Source organism: Balaenoptera musculus, chromosome 13 (genome assembly GCF_009873245.2).
Source record: "Balaenoptera musculus isolate JJ_BM4_2016_0621 chromosome 13, mBalMus1.pri.v3, whole genome shotgun sequence".
Taxonomy (NCBI): domain Eukaryota; kingdom Metazoa; phylum Chordata; class Mammalia; order Artiodactyla; family Balaenopteridae; genus Balaenoptera; species Balaenoptera musculus.
This window is the reverse complement of record NC_045797.1, coordinates 64,544,145-64,565,078: the sequence shown is the minus strand read 5'-3', so window position 1 is coordinate 64,565,078 and position 20,934 is coordinate 64,544,145. Positions and strand designations below refer to the sequence as shown.

The 20,934-nt window shown below is 36.7% G+C and overlaps 1 protein-coding gene across 1 annotated transcript in view; it reads left to right on the top strand.

Annotated features, from left to right (window-relative positions):
- The window catches only part of BIRC6 (baculoviral IAP repeat containing 6), a 241,875-nt gene that overhangs the window by 23,559 nt on the left and 197,382 nt on the right, over positions 1-20,934 (top strand). The window contains 5 exon segments of the mRNA XM_036873943.1: positions 4,110-4,291; positions 6,394-6,531; positions 13,501-13,694; positions 16,772-16,883; positions 18,914-18,996. Of these exon segments, the coding sequence (XP_036729838.1) occupies positions 4,110-4,291; positions 6,394-6,531; positions 13,501-13,694; positions 16,772-16,883; positions 18,914-18,996 (709 nt within the window).

Below are 20,934 nucleotides of genomic sequence, written 5' to 3'. Positions count from 1 at the left end.
TAATGCAAGTCATTAGTGTCAGTCAGGAGTCTGCAAACTATGGCCTGCCACCTCGGTAGCTCTCAGCCTGTTTCCTGATTTTACAAATAAAATGCTACTGGAACACATACATACCCGTTTATTTACATGTTGCTTTTGCACTACAGTGACAGAGTTGAGTAATTGTGAGAAAGACCATATGTCTTGTGCGGCCTTAAATAGTTACTGTCTGACCTTTTTATAAGAAGCTTGCTGATCTCTGGTATAGTTGGAGGAAATTTGAGTGTTTCTTCTATTAAAATTTTCTGCTTGAATTTCTTTTTAAACTTTATCCATGTAGGGTTCAAAGTCATTTTACAAGTATCTTCTATAGAAAATTCTAACAAGGTGTAACATGTGGTAGAGGGTAGGTGTAAGAGTTTTTCCCCTGTATTTAAAAACCAAAAATGACTTTTTAGCTGACTTTTCTTGAAAATTTAAACATTAGTTAAGCATGACTTATCTTTCTTTGAGAAATTTATTTTCATACGTTTTAAACTCATAAGGCAAACAAAATAAATTTATATTAAATAACTGACTTATGCCAAAATGGGACTTAAGTTTTTTAAAGGTAAACTTGGGAGGTTTAATTTAAGTACAGGTTATAAGTTTTTTATTTTTTATAAATGTATTTATTTATTTTTGGCTGCATTTGGTCTTTGTTGCTGCGTGCGGGCTTTCTCTAGTTGGGCGAGTAGGGGCTACTCTTTGTTGTGGTGCGCGGGCTTCTCATTGTGGTGGCTTCTCTTGTTGCGGAGCATGGGCTCTAGGCGCGTGGGCTTCAGTAGTTGTGGCACGTGGGCTCAGTAGTTGTGGCGCACAGGCTTAGTTCCTCCACGGCATGTGGGATCTTCCCAGACCAGGGCTTGAACCCATGTCCCCTGCATTGGCAGGTGGATTCTTAACCACTGCACCACCAGGGAAGCCCTGTAAGTTTTTTGTTAATGTTATTTGCAGCATTAAAATTTATCGACAGTGTTGCATAGTAATACTACTAAAACCATGAAACAAAGCAATATGAATAAACGTATAACTTAAGAGACAATTACATACAAGCCTTTGAAAAGATGTTTTCTTACTGAGTGACATCCTGGCTCGAACATAGGTTTCTTGGTTTCATCTCTTTTAGGAAACTTTATGCACTTAAAATTGTTATTCTTATAACTAAAAATAAATGTTGATTGTTACCTCTCATTGTGAAACCTATGCTTGTTTTTTTGCTGTACAAATACTCAGTTCTGGGTCTGACTTAAGCACACATGGATTTCATTTTTATCCCAAGTTAGAGAATTTGTGTCTTTGGTCTTATTTCTTGTTAAGTAAGAAAAGACATGCCCAAACGTGTTAGAAGGTGAAAAGTTCCATAAAACATTCTTTGTTCATTGCAGGATATTTTTTCTTCACAGAAATCTAGAACTTGTTTAGGGGCAGCTGTAAATCAAATCTTGAGCATACTATCAGACTACATTAGCAAAGCTCTTTTTCTCGAAATAAAGTTCTCAGGCTGAGTAAAAGATTCAGAGAAAGAGTTTGTGGTGGGTTGTATAATTCATGTGCACATGGGACCTCAGATTGTGACCTTATTTAGAAATAGGGTCTTTGCTAATGTAATTAGTTAAGATGAGGTCACATGAACTCAAAAGAGCCTTTGGGGTGGTATGGCTGATAATAAGTTTACTATCTTTCCGGCGTGTAGTACAGCAAGTCACCGCTTACAAATGGCCTTCTGTAACTCAGGTCAAAAAATCGGGAATGGACTCATCTGAATAAACATGGTCCTATATTACATGCTGCTCTGTGGGCATGAAAGACCTCTGAAGAAATTGCCAGTAAGGCTACTTGGTCACTGTGCATTACTTTGAGTGCTAATATTGTATAGTATAAGAAGTTCCAAAAAAGTGTTGACTTTTTTTGGTCATGATCTATCGAGGAATTTCTAGTGACATTATATGGAATTCTAGGGTTGCATGGAAACCCAGTTGAAAACCTTTGTGTAGATTCTCATATTTTATACCTCTCTGGGTAAGTTTTAACAAAATAATGGTTTTTACAGTTCCTTACCTAATTACCTATCCCTAAAACAATAAAACAGAATTTGTAGTTTTGTTTCTAAAAATTTTATAGTTATGTGGGGGGGGGCATGGCACATATGGGAAATCTCTGCCTTTTGCTCAGTTTTGCTGTGAACCTAAAACTGCTGTTAAAAAAGAATAGGCTATTTTAAAAAATTATAGTTAATGAGTTTTGAAACTATCTTTACAAGTTCTTACATAATTTTACTCTCAGTTCCTATAATGTGTATGATTTCTTGTGATTTTACCTAGAGATCAAAAGTGCTAGGTAAATATTCCTGTTTTATTGTATTACAGAGATTATTTTCCTATATGCTAACATATATTTCAAATCAGAAGATCTGGGAATGAACTATAGAAATTCCGTGAATTTTTCTTGCTTTTATGTAGATGATGAATTAGTTCCTAATCAGTTATGTAATGTCTCCAGAAGCTTGAGAGGACTGTAATAATCTGGGATTAAGAAAGCCAACCCTAATATTCATTGATCATAACATGTTTTATAGTTGTCCTGTAGATTGATGAGTAGGACCCTGATTTATCTCCTCTTTTCCGCTTTTGTATCACTAGGCAATAATCGTACTACTATCAGGAATGTTCTGTAGCGTTGTGGTGGGGGTTTAGAATAAGGTATACTGGCGGCAGGATTGCTTGCTCCCAGAGAAGTTTCTTCATTAGTGCAATAAAAGTTCACAGTTGATCATTCTTTCAAGTCTTTTTACAGAGACTCTGTATTCATGGCAGAATACTTAACATTAGTCTCCTTATAAATCTCTTATAAATTAAAATGTAGAAATTGATGTTATCTTTTCCAATATTTTTTGGTATTTAAAGCTTCTATGTTTTACTGTCTTTCGTAATACTTCTTGAAATTCTACTCTAATTTATTCTGAGAAATTTTATTTCTGTTAAAATACTCTTCTGATATTGATTCAGCAGAAACTTCAGGGGACATTGATCATCAGTGATAGTTGACTGTTTTTTCAGTGGTAGTTGAACTAGAGACTTTACTAGTTTTCTTAGCTTAGGTTATAACAATTTTCCATAATTTTATCTCAGATATAAAAGCCCTAAAGAACTTTTGAGGTAGTTACCTAGAAACTGTCCACATTGACTTTATGCTTAATGACTTTTGGAAAAAAGAAAAAAAGATGTGAAGAAAATATTGAGTATTTATTTATTTTAATTGAAGTATAGTTGATTTACAATGTTGTACAGTATTGAATATTTAAAATTTTTTTCCAAACACTTTATTTTGAAGTAGTGTAGTACAAAGAACTTCTCTACAACCTTTACCCAGTTCCACTAATTTTTTTAATTTATATATTTTATTTTTTAAAATTTATTTTTGGCCACGTTGGGTCTTTGTTGCTGCGTGCCAGCTTTCTCTAGTTGCGGCGAGTGGGGGCTACTCTTCATTGCGGTGCACGGGTTTCTCATTGCGGTGGCTTCTCTTGTTGTGGAGAACAGGCTATAGGCACACGGGCTTCAGTAGTTGTGGCTCGTGGGCTCTACAGCGCAGGCTCAGTAGTTGCGGTGCACGGGCTTAGTTGCTCCGCGGCATGTGGGATCTTCCCCGACCAGGGCTCGAACCCGTGTCCCCTGCATTGGCAGGCGGATTCTTAACCACTGTGACACCAGGGAAACCCCCAGTTCCACTAATTTTAATTTTAAATATTTTACCACATTTGCTTATCATTCCCTCACACATACACACATATTACTTTTGCTCTCTTGTGAATAGGTTGCGTGTATCATGTTCCTTTACCCTTTACTATTTCCATGTGTATTTCTAAGAATAATGATATTCTCTTATAACAGCAATATAGTTTTCAAGTTCTGATAATTTCATATTATTACTTTAAGCTACAGTACATATTCCAATTTATCAGTTTTAATGTCCTTTAGAGCATTTTTTTTCAGTCAAAGATTATTATATTTAGTTGCCATGTAAACATTTATTTAAAATGAACTATTGGTCTTAAAATCTTAAGTGTTGAATTTTTGTTCTTTTAACAGCTAAACCAGGTGGACAGGTGAAATGTCAGTATATTTCTGCTGTGGATAAAGTTATTTTTGTGGATGATTATGCAGTAGGGTGTAGAAAGGACCTTAATGGAATCTTGTTGTTAGACACTGCTCTGCAAACTCCAGTTTCAAAGCAGGATGATGTGGTTCAGCTTGAATTACCTGTCACAGAGGTAAGTTGAAATAAGTATCAATATGCTTTTCTACTTAATGTAGTTTCAGACTTACTAGCTGTTAAATGAAATTAGGTTGTCCTTTGAGGATATTATATATGTATCCCTATAATAACAAAGAAGTATGAACTGTACAGGTTATACCACTGTAACAGAGGCCTCAAAATACAATGGCTTAAACAAGATAGTTTCTTTCCAGTAACAGTACTGGGCTGAGTTATAGGGACAGCTTTGTTTACCTCAACACTTAGCTTCCATTTCCTGAGTCCAAGACAGCTGCTTCAAGTCTCATTACTTCCCAGTCTTAAGGAAAAGGTGGGCAAAAGGCCAGGGGAGCACACTGGTATTACCCACCCTCCTTCTCTCCTTTTCCTTTCACCTACCTCCCTCATCCTCTCCTTCCCTCTCTTGCCCTCCTTCATTTTTCTTGTTCTCTTTTACAAACTCTTTCACATATGCCCTTTTCATATTTACTCCATTGGCCAGAATTTAGTCACATGGCCACATTAAGCTGAGGTGGTTCTTTTTTCTTTAATATTAAAAAAGAAGGAATAAATAGTAATGGACAACCAGTAATCTTTGCTATGTATCATGTTTCTTAACAATTCCAGTTTAAAATTTCAGCTATATGTATTTTTCTGTGTTACATATTCATTACTTAATTTGTAAGTCTATCCTGACTTAAATCCTTTTGTGTGAGTTGATGTTCATATCATGTAATTTGAAAGTACATTTTTTCAGATTTATCAGATTTTAAATCATCTCAGAATATAAAAGATTATAATGCTGTACTTCCTAATAAAGTGAGATATTATTTCTGTGTTCATCCCAAGTTGTTGATTATTAATTGTTTTGCATTTGGCAGATTGATATGATTAATTGATAAAAATCAATATAGCATATTTCCCATTTTTAGGACATGAAAAGTGTTAATGTGTGAATTTTAAGTGCAGTTTAAATGTTTTATTCCCTCTTTGGAAGGCTTTTTGTAAAAAAAAAGTACCAATGTATATCTACTTAGATTTCATATTTAGTGTCATATCACAGTCATCTAGTATATGTTAATATTGAAAGCATGTTGCTAAAGGTTTGCGTTCTGAAAACAGAGTAGCCATCTTTTTGTCATCAGAATATCTGGATCGGGGGCATGTCTAAAATCTTCGGACAGAGAATTAATTAGTTCTACTTGTACTGAACATTTTTTCCTCTCCTACTTTAAGGAACTTAGACCAGGTGATATCTTAATAAAGGATATATACATCGTAGCCTACAATGAAAGATGGTATTAAACTGTTGGGTTTTAAAAGGAACTACAGAATTACAATAAAATAGTCGAACATTTATATGAAATGGACCGTCAAGTCAATATTTTTCCTACTACTCTGACCTAAATGCTAGATATTTAGCCAGCTTCTGCCACCTCCTCCACCTTGCCAGCTCATAATATCTGTTGCTGGTCTTCTTTCTTTCTACATAAATAATTACAGCTCTCTTGTTCATGTAGTATTGTTTGTAGTCCTTCCACCATCCCAGGCATCCTTTCTTGCATCACACTAGTTTGTTACTGTCTTGCCTAAAGAATGGGGTCCTGGGTTTGGTTGGATTAGTGTGGATGTGTTCTTTTCCATATATTGCCCAAATATTTCTGTTAACGTAGTTCATATTGAATATGTGGGTAACAATGCAAAGGGCTTTTTTTTTTTATTACCTGCTGACTTAGCGAGTGACCCCTCTTACGATTTTGCATAGTTTGAGTATTTAAAGCTCATTGGAGGACTTTACATTTATGTCTTTACATTTTTCTCTCTTTTACTTTTGTTCATGGTTTCAGCTTAGCCAGTTTTTTCTATCTTGCTTTGGCTTATAAAAGCTTCTATGTACTAAAACTTTACTATGTGGTACTACACTGAATACATTGCTTTATCTCATTTAATTTTGTAACAGCCCTTCAAGTCATTATTTGATTTAACTAAGTTTGTTTAAAAAACGTAAAAGTAGGAAGCTTTAGTGTAGTACCTATCAGAATTAAAATATTTGTATAAGAATCTGAATTTAACATTTTTGGTTGTGGTTAATTTTTTGTGATCATCTTTTTTATTTAGGCACAACAGCTCTTATCTGCATGTTTAGAAAAGGTAGATATTTCTAGTACGGAGGGTTATGATTTGTTCATCACACAGCTCAAAGATGGTTTGAAAAATACATCTCATGAGACTGCAGCAAACCACAAAGTTGCTAAGGTAAGAAGTTAAAAAAAAATTACCTTGTTTGGGGTTATAATAGAAAGAACACCTCTATACTTTTGCCTTTCTCCGTCCTCCCCACACTGATGACTAAGGATGTCTGTGGGAGATGGTGCTTTGAATTAAATCCTTGGATATATTTCATTAATTTTTCTGTGTTTTTCTTTTAACATCTTTTCTAAGTTGTAAATGTAGTACATATACAATTTTTATATTGAAGGTATAAAAGGTAGAAGGTAAAAGCTATCTTTCTAAAAATAACTTTTGCATCTATAAATATCTTTCTTTCTCGAGTACAGTTGAAATTATACTAAAATATTGTGATGTACTGTCTTAGTCTGTTTGGGCTGCTATAACGGAATACCACCGACTGAGTGATATTTCTTCTGCTGAAGTCCTTCTTCCTGGGTCATAGCTGGTACCTTCTCACTGTGTCCTTACATGGTGGAAAAGGCAAGGGATCTCTCTGGAACCTCTTTTATAAAGAGGACTCCACTCTTATGCCCTAGTACCTCCCAAAGGCCCTACTTACTAATAACCCTCCCCTTTGGGGGTTAGAATTTCAACAGATGAATTTTGGGGGGACACAAACATTCAGATTATAGCATATACCATGCTTTTTTTCATTGAAGGATGTATCTTGAGTATCTTTTCATATCAGTCCTCATAGATCATCTGTATTCTTCCTAATATTTACATTGAAGTTTATTTTTATAGATTTACCATGATTTTATGAACCCTTATTCCATTGATGGGACATTTTTATTTAGTAAAACAGAAATCATACTGTGTATTTCAACAGAGAGAATTTACTGTAAGGAATTGACTTAATATGTGTATGAGAACTGAAAAAGTGCAAAGGAAACCCTGAAGTAATACACAGATGGTACCTATGGGAATCAGCACTCACCTCAGTCTGAAGGAACAAGAGGTTAGGATTTTTAGAACCTAGATACTTAAAAACTTAGAGAATAGGCCCCATGGGTCTGGGACTCAGACTTCTGAGGAGGAGTTGTTATCCAGTAGGTACCTCAGGAGCTTGGAGGTTGGAACTTGATGAACTGAGCCTCATATTTCTGAAGAGAGATGCTACTAGGCTAATGTTAGTGCCTCTGAGGGAGCTCTGTGAAACTGGTCCTGGGAATGCTAAGAAAACAAAACAAAAAACCTCTAAAGACCAGAAGAATCACCAGGTCCTTTGCTAAAACAATATTGATAGCAATGACAAGTAATAGCAAGGAGCAAGTCTTTCTCCCCTCATCATGCTTTCCAGTTTCCATCCTGTGTTCCTTTTGTCAGAACTTAACAGCCAGGAGACTGGTTGGCAAAGAAGAAATAATAGTTTACAGAATCCCAGCCCAAACATGATAGAGAAGAGAGAAAAAGGTAGGTTTGGACCCAAGAGACAGTAGTTTAATAACTGGCACATGCCACTCCTTTGGCTACTCAGCATCTCCATACATACCATCTATATGTGTTTGAATTTTCATACAACAAAAATATTATGCTTTTACTTAACAAGACATACTGTTCCTTTTTTACAAATGAAGATATTCTCTCCCCGTCCCCAGAACAGACACAAAGTTCCAACAGATATTTTATCCATCCCTAGGTGATATTAACTACTCCTAAAATTTATAGTTTCAAGTGTTTAGGTAACAGAACTGTGCTACCTAAAGACTAAATTAATTACAACCAAAAATTCTTATGTAAAATAATGTCTATCTCTCTGTATCTATCTAAATATATATTCATCTATCATTTATGTAATAAGGGAAGAAAATATATTTAGTTGCTGTATCCCTCAGTTCTATAATGGTCTGTAATATCAAGAGGATATATTTGATATTTACAGCCTCTTTCTTCTCCTGCCTATTCCGTATTCCCTTTGTCCTCAGCCAGCACCTCAACTGGTCAGGTGTCTTTACATGGTCAAGTGACTCAAGGCTTCACTCTTGCAGGATCCAAATCTTCTGTGGTACTGTGTTAAGTTGTACTTGTCCTTTCACTGTTACTATTGGATGTGGAAGAGCTTAGAAGCACCCTAGAGAATCTCCTGGATTGTAATTAAGTTCTCCTTGCTCCTGTTATTTAGCATCAATCCAATTTCCCTGTGTCTGTCAGTTTTCATCATACCAACCAGTAGAATAAGCACCTTCTTTGCCTGATGATTCAGTGACAAGAGGAACCCAAAATTGCTGGGTAGCAGTATCAACACCTAATTCAATGGAACCATTGTACCCTTGGTGGAACATTCCTTCCTTGACACAAGACCTCTAGAGCCTAGAGCTTAAAAAAAAAGTCTTTGAACGGATTATTACGTATAATAGCAACCCTGCTAGGAGAAACTGTGTCATGTGTTTTTTGCTGATTGAGAGCATATACATAATCCTGTAAGGCAGAACTCCAGACTTTCAGATGTCTCTCTCAATTAGTACTGAAGATGAGTCTTTGGTAAGGCATCACACCTTTTTGTCAGGTCAGCTCCTTCTGTATGATACCCTGGTAAGACCAGTCAATTTCATGGGCAAGAGCCCATTGCTGCCTTTTTTTTTTTTTTTTTTTCCTTTGAAGTGCTTTCTTGGTCAGAAGCAAAAAGCAAAGTTGTATGGAATACTTTGTTGGTACATAAGCCATTCTGTTAGTCCACAGTAGTGGTTTAATATTATGGCAGAGCATTGTGGGCAGAACATATAAATGCACATCCAGAATACGTGTCTATTACAGTGAAGACAAATTGCTACCCAGTCTGTGACTGAAGGAATCCAATATAATCAACCTGCAATCAGATAGCTGGCTCTTTCTTCTGGATAATGGTGTCATATTGGTGGCTCAGCTTTGGTATTTGCCATTGGCAGGTTAACCTGCCATTAGCCTGCTCAGTCCTGGTGAGAGGAAGTTAATGTTGGGCCTGTACGTACCTTCTGTCTCTGTTGCCATGGCATTTTGCATACAGGTCCCATTGAGCAAGCACTGGAGTGGCTATGGCCAGAGGGTGAGTGACATTCATATAGTGTGTATAATTTGCCCATCTCCTCTAGAATGGATGCCTTTTTTTAAAAAAATTATTTAGTTATTTATTTTTGGCTGTGTTGGGTTTTCGTTTCTGTGCAAGGGCTTTCTCTAGTTGCGGCAAGCGGGGGCCACTCTTCATCACGGTGCGCGGGCCTCTCACTATCGTGGCCTCTTTTGTTGCGGAGCACAGGCTCCAGACACACAGGCTCAGTAGTTGTGGCTCACGAGCCTAGTTGCTCCGCGGCATGTGGGATCTTCCCAGACCAGGACTCGAACCCATGTCCCCTGCATTAGCAGGCAGATTCTCAACCACTGCGCCACCAGGGAAGCCCTAGAATGGATGCCTTTTGATGAGCATTCACGTATTTCACAAATATTTTCACACTGTGTTTATTTTGAGAGGTCTGTCCAAAGACCTTAACCCTTGACTTCCTTGTTAACAATCTTCCAATCCTGATCCTTCCAAATTCCTGAACATCTAGCCAAAACATTAGCTACTGTCCATTAATCATTGAGGACCTTTACTTCTGGCCAACTCTCAGTCCAGACAAAGAGAACAGCCAAATGAACTGGTTGAAGTTCTGACCACTGAGAGTATTTCACCTTCACCACTGTCCTGATTGGGACTGTGATGCTGCAGCCATCCACTTTGGGACGGTACCAACATAATGTGCAGAACCGTCTGTATGTCACAGCTAAAGGTTTTCTTCCTCAATTATCTCATCATAAGGAGTTCCCTCTGAAGCCATCAATGTGGAATGAGAAAGGAGTCATAACGAGTAGGTATTGTGGAAATCTGAGCTACTTGATTATTCAGCTGGTTCAAAATTGAATTGCCTTTTGGATTTCTCAAGACTGATTTCTTATAAACCACTTAATGAAGGCTAGCCCTCATACCCAGTATTATGGTTTGGTGTGTCAGATAACACCTAGTTTGTGGTGAACAACTCTGATTGCATAGACATTTGTCTCATGGGTAGGTATTTCTATCAGGGACTACTAAGAAGCCAGGAGCTGTTTCTCAAAAGGAGAAGAGTTATTTACAGGAACGGGCATGGCTTTGCCCTAGCGTTCTGCTACGTGATTGTCCCAGAGACTCCTGATAGGATCTTTACTTGCGACAGACACTTCTAGTGTCATTGAATATGCTCACAAGGTACAAGTGGTAGAGCATCTTGCAATTCAGCCTGGACATGCTACAGAGCTTCTTGTGCCTTATGTATTATTTGATAATTGAGTTAGAGCAGCATACTCAAATATGCTGAACACTGGGGTCCAAAATCCACTTAGGCCCACCGAGCATTGTGCCTCTTTTCATTGTTTGCCTTTACAAGTTATAGTAACTTATCTTTCACCTTGGAGGAAATATCCTGACATGCCCAGACTACTGGACCTTTAGAAACTTCAAAGAGATTGTAGGACCCTGAGTTTTTCTGGGGATTATTGATTCTCTCTGGCTTGCATGTGTCTTACTAAGGCACTTAAGTTCCTTGCTACTTCCCCCTCATCTGGACCAGTTAGTGTGATGTTACTAATGTAGTAGACCAAGGTGGTGACCTGCAGAATGTTAGGTTGATCAGGATCTCTACAGACTAGATTATGGTAAAGAGCATGAGTCCTAGGGTAAGACTGTGCAGATTTATTGTTTCTGCCAGATAGAAGCAGTCTACTTTTGGATGGCCCTAAAAATTAGTATAGACAAAAAAGTATTTGACAGAATTGTAGCTGCCTACAAAATATCAAGGGATTTGTTGATTTGCTTCAGTAAAAATACCTCATCTGGAACAGCAGCTACAGTTGAAGTCATCACCTGATTTTTTTTTTTTAATTTTATAGCTACTTTATTTATTTATTTATTTATTTTTGGCTGTGTTGGGTCCTCGGTTCGTGCGAGGGCTCTCTCCAGTTGCGGCAAGTGGGGGCCACTCTTCATCGCGGTGCGGGGACCGCTCTTCATCGCGGTGCGCGGGCCTTTCACTATCGCGGCCCCCCCCGTTGCGGGGCACAGGCTCCAGACGCGCAGGCTCAGTAGTCGTGGCTCACGGGCCCAGCCGCTCCGCGGCATGTGGGATCCTCCCAGACCAGGGCTCGAACCCGCGTCCCCTGCATTAGCAGGCGGACTCCCAACCACTGCGCCACCAGGGAAGCCCTCATCACCTGATTTTACAGTCCACAGTCATTCTTCAAGATCCATTTACGTTTGCATGGGCCAAATAGGTCAGTTAAATGGAGGTGAGATAATTTGATTACCCCTGTATCTTTCAGGTCTAGTATAGTGACATTAATCTCAGAAATTTCCTCAGGATGTGGCATTGCTTTTGTTTAGTAGCTTTGTAGAAAAAATGAAAGTTCTAGGGGCTTCCACTTGGCCTTTCTTACTTTAGTAGTCCTCCAAGAGGATCAGAGAAACAGTGTAGGAATTTTTCTAGTTGCCTATTCTAATTCTCTTCCAGTTGTACATTTGGGAAGTAGAGAAATAGCTACGAGATAGGTCTGGGGATCCACAGAGCTCATTGAGACAGCTTCGGGCCAAAATTCCACCAATCACTTCACCATCATGTCCCCACTTTCACTAGTGGACCACAGTGATGTTTTAGGTCAGTTCAGTGTTACTATCTTGTGATGCCTGAAAGATCACAATATTTTCTCTTCCCTAGTGCACAGTGACTACAGTGAATGCCCACAGGTGCCTTTGGGGAAGGCTTGGAGTATGATTTGCAGTGTAGAGTTGGGGCATTGTTGTAGGGTCCTTTCTCAAGGGGATTTGGCCTCCCTTTCAACCAAGAGGCTCTGGGTCTATGAGCAGATTAGGTCTAGAAACAAAGTAAGAGCTTCTCTCTCTCTGTCTCTTAGGTAATTGAAGTCATGTTTCTGGCCACAAGTTTTTCCAGTAATATAGATGAGTAGTAATTTAGTAGGCTGCCTAGAGTGTATTAGACAGAATGGAAACCATTCATAGGCAAGCAGGAACAGGATATAAAGATGAAATTACTTTATAGACTTATTTCTCTTGGAGATTAAGACTTAGCATTTTTTGCAGTCTAACTTCTTGAGTAATTATTTTAATATTAAATAATTGTAGTTAACATTTATTGAAGGCTTACTCTGTTAGACACTGTACCAATCCTCACTTGAATTCTTGTGAAAACATTATGTGAATAGGTATTTGTTTCTTCCCATTTCACAGAAGCAGGAAATTGAAGTTAATTTGACAAGGGTCTCATGGTTGATGGAGAAGCTGGGCTTAGAATCCAAGTCTGTGTGACAATAAGGTCTATGCTTTAGATACTTTGCTGGATTATGGTGACAACAAAAAATACAACATCTGAAGTAAATCTTCATATAACCCAGTAGTGATGAATTGTACAACTATATATTTATGAGTGGAGATATTTAAGTGCCTAGTTTATGCTTAACATTGTGTATGTGCTGGAGGAATGTGAAAAATGACAGATGATTTTATTTATTTAAAATTTTAATTTTTATTTATTTATTTTTACATCTTTATTGGAGTATAATTGCTTTACAATGTTGTCTTAGTTTCTGCTGTACAACAAAGTGAATCAGCTGTATGTATACACATATCCCCATATCCCCTCCCTCTTGAGCTTCCCTTCCATCCTCCCTATCCCACCCTTCTAGATCGTCAAAAAACGTTGAGCTGATCTCCTTGTGCTATGCAGCAGCTTCTCACTACAGATGATTTTAGTTATCCTTAATTGTGGATGAGATATGTAAGAAGATATGCTACCATTTGGTTCTAAACTTTCTTTTTCAGGATGGTTAGTTTCATTTTTTATGTAATTGCAGGTTCTTACTTTAAATGATAAATTAATGGAGTAAACTCACTTGAGACTATAAATAGTTCTTTATGTTATAATGTATAAGTCATGGTTTTGGTGAAAACTATTGAGTATGTTTTCCTTTGCTTACACTCCTGTTCTGTTTCAGTGGGCCACAGTTACATTTCATCTTCCTCATCATGTGTTGAAGTCCATTGCCAGTGCCATTGTGAATGAACTTAAGAAAATAAATCAAAATATTGCTGCCTTACCTGTGGCGTCCTCAGTGATGGACAGATTGTCTTACCTCTTACCTAGTGCACGTCCAGAACTTGGGGTGGGGCCAGGTCGTTCTGTGGACAGGTATGACCTTGCTTATAAAAAGATGTGACAGTGAGATTGAATTGATAAGTTTTTTGATTAACAAAGAATAACTGTAAAATTTGATTGTGATTTTAAAAATTTCAGAATATTTTTGAAAACCACTCAGATTTTTATTTCTCTTAAAATACTGAAGTAAAGTAAACTACTCCTTGACTTGTTAAACAATTTCTTTTGGTGCCTGGAAAGTATTTAAAGGGATTATGAAACTATATTTTTAAAATTCCATCTTTGTACTTGCTTAGTAAATATTTGAGTCAACTTAAAAATATTATAATTATTAAATATATATGAATTATTTTGCCTTGATGAAATTTTGTGACCTTTGGCATAAATTTTGGTAAATTAAAAGACTCTGCCAGAATCTCAATATAAGAGCCATATATTATTTCCTACTTAAAAAATGAACAGAGTTAAAAAAGCAATTAGGGCAATTTTGTGGGTTTTTTTGTTTGTTTGTTTTTGTTTTTCTAGGGCAATTTTGAATTAAGATTTTTATGCTGCCTGCCCTGGATTTAAACAGAGTATTATAAAAAACCATACCTCAGTCATTATTTTCTTCACTAGAGATTTATTGGAGTTCTGCTTTGTATAGAACTAACTAAAAAGTCAGTAATGCATTCATTGAAAAACTTAAATGATTTGTTATTTGAAATAAAATTTATCAGTACTGAAGTTTAGAAATGCTTTACTGAGATATTAAATTTAGCAGTTTTGATAAATTCACATTTCCCTTTCCATGTAGCATTTTACATTTTCACTTTTTCATTGAATGTGAATTGTAACTGCCTATGCTGTTTTCTGAAGTACATTTATAAAGAGTACATGCTGATGTAGCAAAAATATTACTGAATGAGTTAACCTTTAACTTCTGTTATCTTAAGTATTGCTCCCCCCACTCCTGCCCCGCCTGCTGCACTGTGCGGCTTGTGGGATCCCAGTTCTCTGACCAGGGATTGAATCAGGGTCCCTGGCAGCAAAAGCACGGAGTCTCAACCACTGGGCAGCCAGGGAATTCCCGTATAGCTCTTATATTAGTTTGCGATATTTATTAGTTTATCCTTTTGTAAACTGAAACTGCTTAATCAATTGCCCTTTTTTTGTTAAGTGATTTTATTATTATGTAAATAACTTCTCTTGGTTGTTAACATTTGGGAAGAATTTTTGTATTCCATAGTAATATTGCTATGTCTAACTTTTGGGCAAAATGTGGAGACTTTCATTTTTAATCTTATTAACTGTCAGATGATATGTGCTGTGGCTATCATTAAAATGTTCTTTGGGATATGTCCGGAGAGGGGGAGAAAAAGGAAAAGTATGTATTTAGAATAAATGTTTCTTATCTGAGAGACATGCCTATTTTGAGATTATAATTTCAGAGCTATTTTCTTTGCAATCAGTAGGAGAGTATCTAAAGAACTCAGTGCAAGCTGTCGTAAATGGTTTATTTTAGAAAATGCATTCATTAGATGGGATTTTCAGTGTTTCTGGAGGTGTTAAAATGTCTCAAAGTATTAATTTTGATATAGCCTGTGGTGTTTATTTCATTAAATATGAATCTAGGAACCTTATGAAAACCTTGATGAGCTCTGTTGGAGGTTTGAGTAAGGGTCTACTGGATGCTATTGCTGTTTTGTTTGGTAATATAACTAAATGGACAGGTTTTCTGTTTTGAGACTGACACAGATCTTTCAAGACATCTATAGCCTGTAGATGATAAAACTTTTCTAACTCAACAATTTTTTTAAAAAATTTCATTTATTTATTTTTGGCTGTGTTGGATCTTTGTTGCTGAGTGAGGGCTTTCTCTAGTTGCAGTGAGTGGGGACTACTCTTCGTTGCACGGGCTTCTCATTGTGGTGGCTTCTCTTTTTGCAGTGCACAGGCTCTAGGTGTGTGGGCTTCAGTAGTTGTAGCACACGGGCTCAGTAGTTGTGGCACACAGGCCCTAGAGTGCGCGGGCTTCAGTAGTTGCGGCGCGTGGGCTCAGTAGTTGCTGTGCACGGGCTCTAGGGTGCATGGGCTTCAGTAGTTGGGGTGCACAGGCTCAGTAGTTGTGGCTTGCGAGCTCTAGAGTGCAGGCTCAGTAGTTGTGGCGCATGGGCTTAGTTTCTCCACGACATGTGGGGTCTTCCTGGACCAGGGATTGAATCTGTGTCCTCTGCTTTGGCAGGTAGATTCTTAACCACTGCACCACCAGCGAAGTGCCTGTTTTCCTTTTTTTTCAAATCAGAACACAACTATGAGTTAAACCTAAAGCTCTCTAGCAATATTATAGGAAACCATGCACTAATTTAAGGGAAGAATTTAAAGAAAAGTATTTTTCTGGTCTCTTTGTGATGACCTTTACCACTTTCTCTCTCTTTTTAAAAATCAGTTGCCCTTCTGTGTTAGGAAGAGGAAGCTCTGCTTATCAGTCCTTTCTTATTTGAAGCTGTTTGGACTTTTTCTAATTTTGGTAGTCTCCTTTAAAAAGATACTCTAGTATTGTTAAAGGTTTACTCTTAGTGAGCTAATGTATTTTAATGAAAACATATGTGAAGATTTCTTTTTTTTGATAATTCCCTGGAGAGTACAAGTTTCCTGGAAAAGGATTTCTCTGGAGAAAGAACATATAAATTGCTTTCTACTTAAAAAAAAAAAAAAATTAAACTAGAATATACTTTCTCAATATGGTTGAGATAAAACTACCATTCCTTTGGTTGTGGTTTTATCCATTTTTGCAAAACTTGTCACACGATGAAAGTGTAGGGTTCTCTGCCTCTGCATTTGCAGATTTTCTGCTCTCTGATTGCTAATTGTGCAACATTGGTTAATTTAATCTCCCCGGGAATTGTTTATCAGTTGTAGCTATCTTATCACGTTTCTTTTTTCCCTACTCTGTTCAAGGGAAGTTCCTAAAACTGATCATTTTTAATTTAAAATACAAATTTGAATTGGTAATTAGACATTCCCAGTTTGTGTTGATAATCCAGTAAACTTTTTTCTTCAGTGGTAGATAGTAGTGTCACTGTAATTTGATGCCTAACTTCGGTTACATAAAGTTTGTTTACTTTTAGATCATTGATGTATAGTGAAGCTAACAGACGGGAGACATTTACCTCATGGCCTCATGTAGGCTATAGATGGGCACAGCCAGATCCCATGGCTCAAGCTGGATTTTATCATCAGGTAAATAAGGCTGTCAAAAATTTCTTTTCAATATGACTTTGTAGCCTTTAGTAAAATTGTCAACATTTTAATACTTTTTCAGTCATTATACTAGTTTATGCACCCAGGTTCTGTGCTTGTGTGTGTGTATGTAATGTGAGTTTTGTTCTTATACCTTTGATCTTAATACTGACTGGCTGTTTCCTATGTCACATACTGTGTATGAAAGGGGAAAACATTAAAAAAAAGTAACCAATAACTGCGTTAATGCTTTATAACTATTTTCTTTCAGATTATATATATGATAACTATGATATATAATATGTTTATGTATACAATTAATCAACAAACAGGCAGTATTCTCCAGATTTGTGTCTTGAGAAGTGTTCTCTCTGGGTGTGTGTTTATTTTCAGTTTTGACTTATGCATTCATAACAGAGTAGTATGTGTTAGGGTAATGCAATAAAAGCAATAATACATTGCAGTTACTCTTGAAATTTTAATTTTATTGGGATTAAAAATTACCCATATATTAGATAACTATGGAAGCAGCATTGTGGGTAGTACAGTGTGACTTGAATACATATGTATTGAAGAATTGATTAAGAAATTATGTAGAAAGAGAAAGAATTAGGGAAAATAGTCATGGTTTTATGTAGGAAAAGAGGAGGGTGTACAGGTAAGGATTAGTGTGACAAAAAGACATGGGAATGGGACATTATAGAAAGCTTCGTGGAGCTAAAGTAGAGGAAGTTAAGAAAAATGAGTTTAGATGGGCATAATAAACCAGTTAAAGGAAACTTCAGCTGAATAATGTAGACTGGCTTACCACTGCTTTGCCATTGCTAAAGAAGCTGAGAAATCTAATAATTACATGTCAGTTTACATAAAGCATGCATATTTAATTTTAGAACTAAATTAAACTTTGAATACATTGAAGTTACTGTCATAAAGAATCTTAAGAGTGATTATTCCTTTGTTATCCTGAAGGGTTCTTGAAGTATCTTAAACTAAGATTAAATCAGAAAACCAGATATATTTGAAGATTTTATTCAGAGTTTGTCAAATTTCCAGTTAAAGGTAGATTTATTTGGAGACTGGCTAATATTAAAATCACTGAATATGTTTTCCTAAGTTAAGGATTGAATAAGGACTATTTTTCCTAATAATTTATCTTCTTCCTTCTTATTTGGTGTCATTTCCTAAAACAGTCTGTTAGGTGATACCTTGATATTTTTTCTGTTGAGCTCTTGTTCATTGTATTCCTTTTTTTTTTTCCTTTTGGCCGCGCCATGCGGCTTGTGGGATCTTAGTTCCCTGACCAGGGATTGAACCCATGCCCCCTGCATTGGAAGCACGGAGTCTTAACCACTGGACCACCAGGGAAGTCCCTGTATTCCATTTTTGCAAAGATCAAATCATAGGTTTTCTAGAATCTTCTACCTGTATTAGGTGCTGATTATTCTCAGTCTTCTAAAAAATATAATATATTTACACCTGTAGACATAGTAAGTGCTAAGTAGAGTAAGTGTTCAAAAATATTAATATTAGTTTTTAGAGGTATATTTCAGTTCAGATTTAGATTTTATATATATATAAATGTCATTTTGTCATATGTGTCTTACTTAAAGAATGTTACCTTAATTACGTTCACTAGTTTGCTTTTCCATTTTTCTTGCCCTTTCTTATGTACTAGTATAGAATTCAGTTTTTAATAATAAACCTGTTAGACTATTTCCTTTCATATACTTAACTATATTTAAAATACTTTAGTAATACAATTAGAAGATCCTAGATCAGAGATTGAGGATGTGTGTGTCTCCATATTTGATTTAGTGGTCATTTGCTGATGAAACATAATTTTTCAAGTAAGGCAACAAATTTATAAACATTTGGGGATTAAAAGTGTATTGTTGAGGCCTAATAGTATAGGCTAATTTTCTTTTCCTCAATATGGAATTTTACCTAAAATTATGAACTTATTTAGAAGAGTTTTTATTAAGCAATTTTAATATTGATAAACCTTTTCTGTCTTCTTTATAAATTTGCAGCCTGCCTCATCTGGAGATGATAGAGCCATGTGTTTTACTTGTAGTGTATGTCTCGTCTGTTGGGAACCTACTGATGAACCTTGGTGAGTCTTGATATTTCTGAATGTAATAAGCTAAGTTCTATAAATGTGCTTCTAAGTTTTATTTTTCTGATATCTGTATATTAATATTCTTGCCTTTTGTCATCTTTAGTTTTGCCTCTGTCCTAAGAGAATGAGGTAATGCTGTCTATGCTCTGTCACATCACTTGGCATACAGGATCTCTAATGTGTGACTTTCCAAGATGTGTACATGGGAGAAGTGCCAAAGAATGGAACTAGACTCTGACTGAAAACTAGAAGGCTATGATAAAATAAGTTTAAAAAGCATGATTAAATTCAGCAGTTTAGCCTTGTTCTTTTGAGGGCAGGTCATCAATAGGGAATCCACGGAGGAGGGCCTTTATGATTTACATTTCTAATTTTGAAGTAATTCTAGGGGGTCTGTGGTGGTTTTGAATTCTAGTGCATGAAAGTTTAGAACTTGGTTAAACAATAGAGATCATGTATTGGAACCTCATTTTTAGAAATAACTACTCTGAGGCCCTATTAATAGAAATAGTGGGACTTCCCTGGTGGCGCAGTGGTTAAGAATCCATCTGCCAATGCAGGGGACGTGGGTTCGAGCCCTGGTCCGGGAAGATCCCACATGCTGTGGGGCAACTAAGCCCGTGCACCACAACTACTGAGCCTGTGCTCTAGAGCCCGTGAGCCACAACTACTGAGCCCACATGCCACAACTACTGAAGCCTGCATGCCTAGAGCCCGTGCTCTGCAACAAGAGAAGCCACCACAGTGAGAAGCCTGCGCACTGCAACGAAGAGTAGCCCCTGCTCGCCGCAACTAGAGAAAGCCCGCACGCGGCAACGAAGACCCAATGCAGCCAAAAATAAATAAATAAATAAATAAATAAAATAGTAATAATAGCAAATATTTGTATAATATGGTTTACTAGGTACCATCCTATGCATTTTATATATTTTTAACTCATTTAATTCTCACATTAGCTTTATGAGGTAGGTATTATTATCATCTCCATTTTATAGGAGGGAATTGAGAATATTCTCCAGTTTAATCCTTATAGTCACTCTATGAGATAAGAATTATTATACCATTTTAAAATAAAAAAAATAAAATTTGGTGAAGAGCATTTGGCTAGTAAGTCATGGAGCCAGGATTTGGTTTTAAGATATACCACTTATTTTGTACTGTAATTAGTTCGAGATCTCTGAATGTTAATCAGCTGATGTAAACTTGCTAAAGCCTATTAGAGTGTGCATGTGGATTCCAGGTTGCAGTGGGAAATACTGAAAATATGAAAAATTGAAATTTCATCTGCTGACTGAGAGTTGACTATGAGCAATTTCCAATTTAGGTTAAGGTTCTGTTTGGAATTTAGTCTTTTCCCCTAGAAACCATCTTTATATATATAGCAACCATTTTAACATGTATATTTTAGTTTCTTAGGCTGATCCTCAAAAAGTTATTTAACCCACACCTGAAAAATTATACCATTACATTATAGAATGTATCTTTATTCATAAATATTTTTCTGTGGGAAAATTGATTCAGATTTCCAACTTGGGCTGTTTAAAACCCATCTTTTCTTGATATGGTCAGGAAATCAAGGGTTCTACCTTTTCTTTGCCCTGGGATTCAGGATTCCTCAAACTCTTAAACAGTTGGTAGAGTCTCTGAGGGCCTAGGGCCAGTGCTCCAAATAGATAGAGGGAATGGGATTGATGGGGGCTGGGGAACTGAGCCTGTGTACCTTCTGAAACTGAAAGGAGGAAAAGAATGAAGATTTTTCATTTTTAGGGGAAGATGGGACTCATATTTTGATGGTGGGAGTTGATAGAGCCACTTTGGAGGGAGATAGAACTTTAAAAAAATAAAATAAAATGGACCCCTTATTATCTAGCAGTTCCACTTCTAATTTACACTAGAGAATTAATTGCTCTTGTATGCAAGGAAGCACAAAAT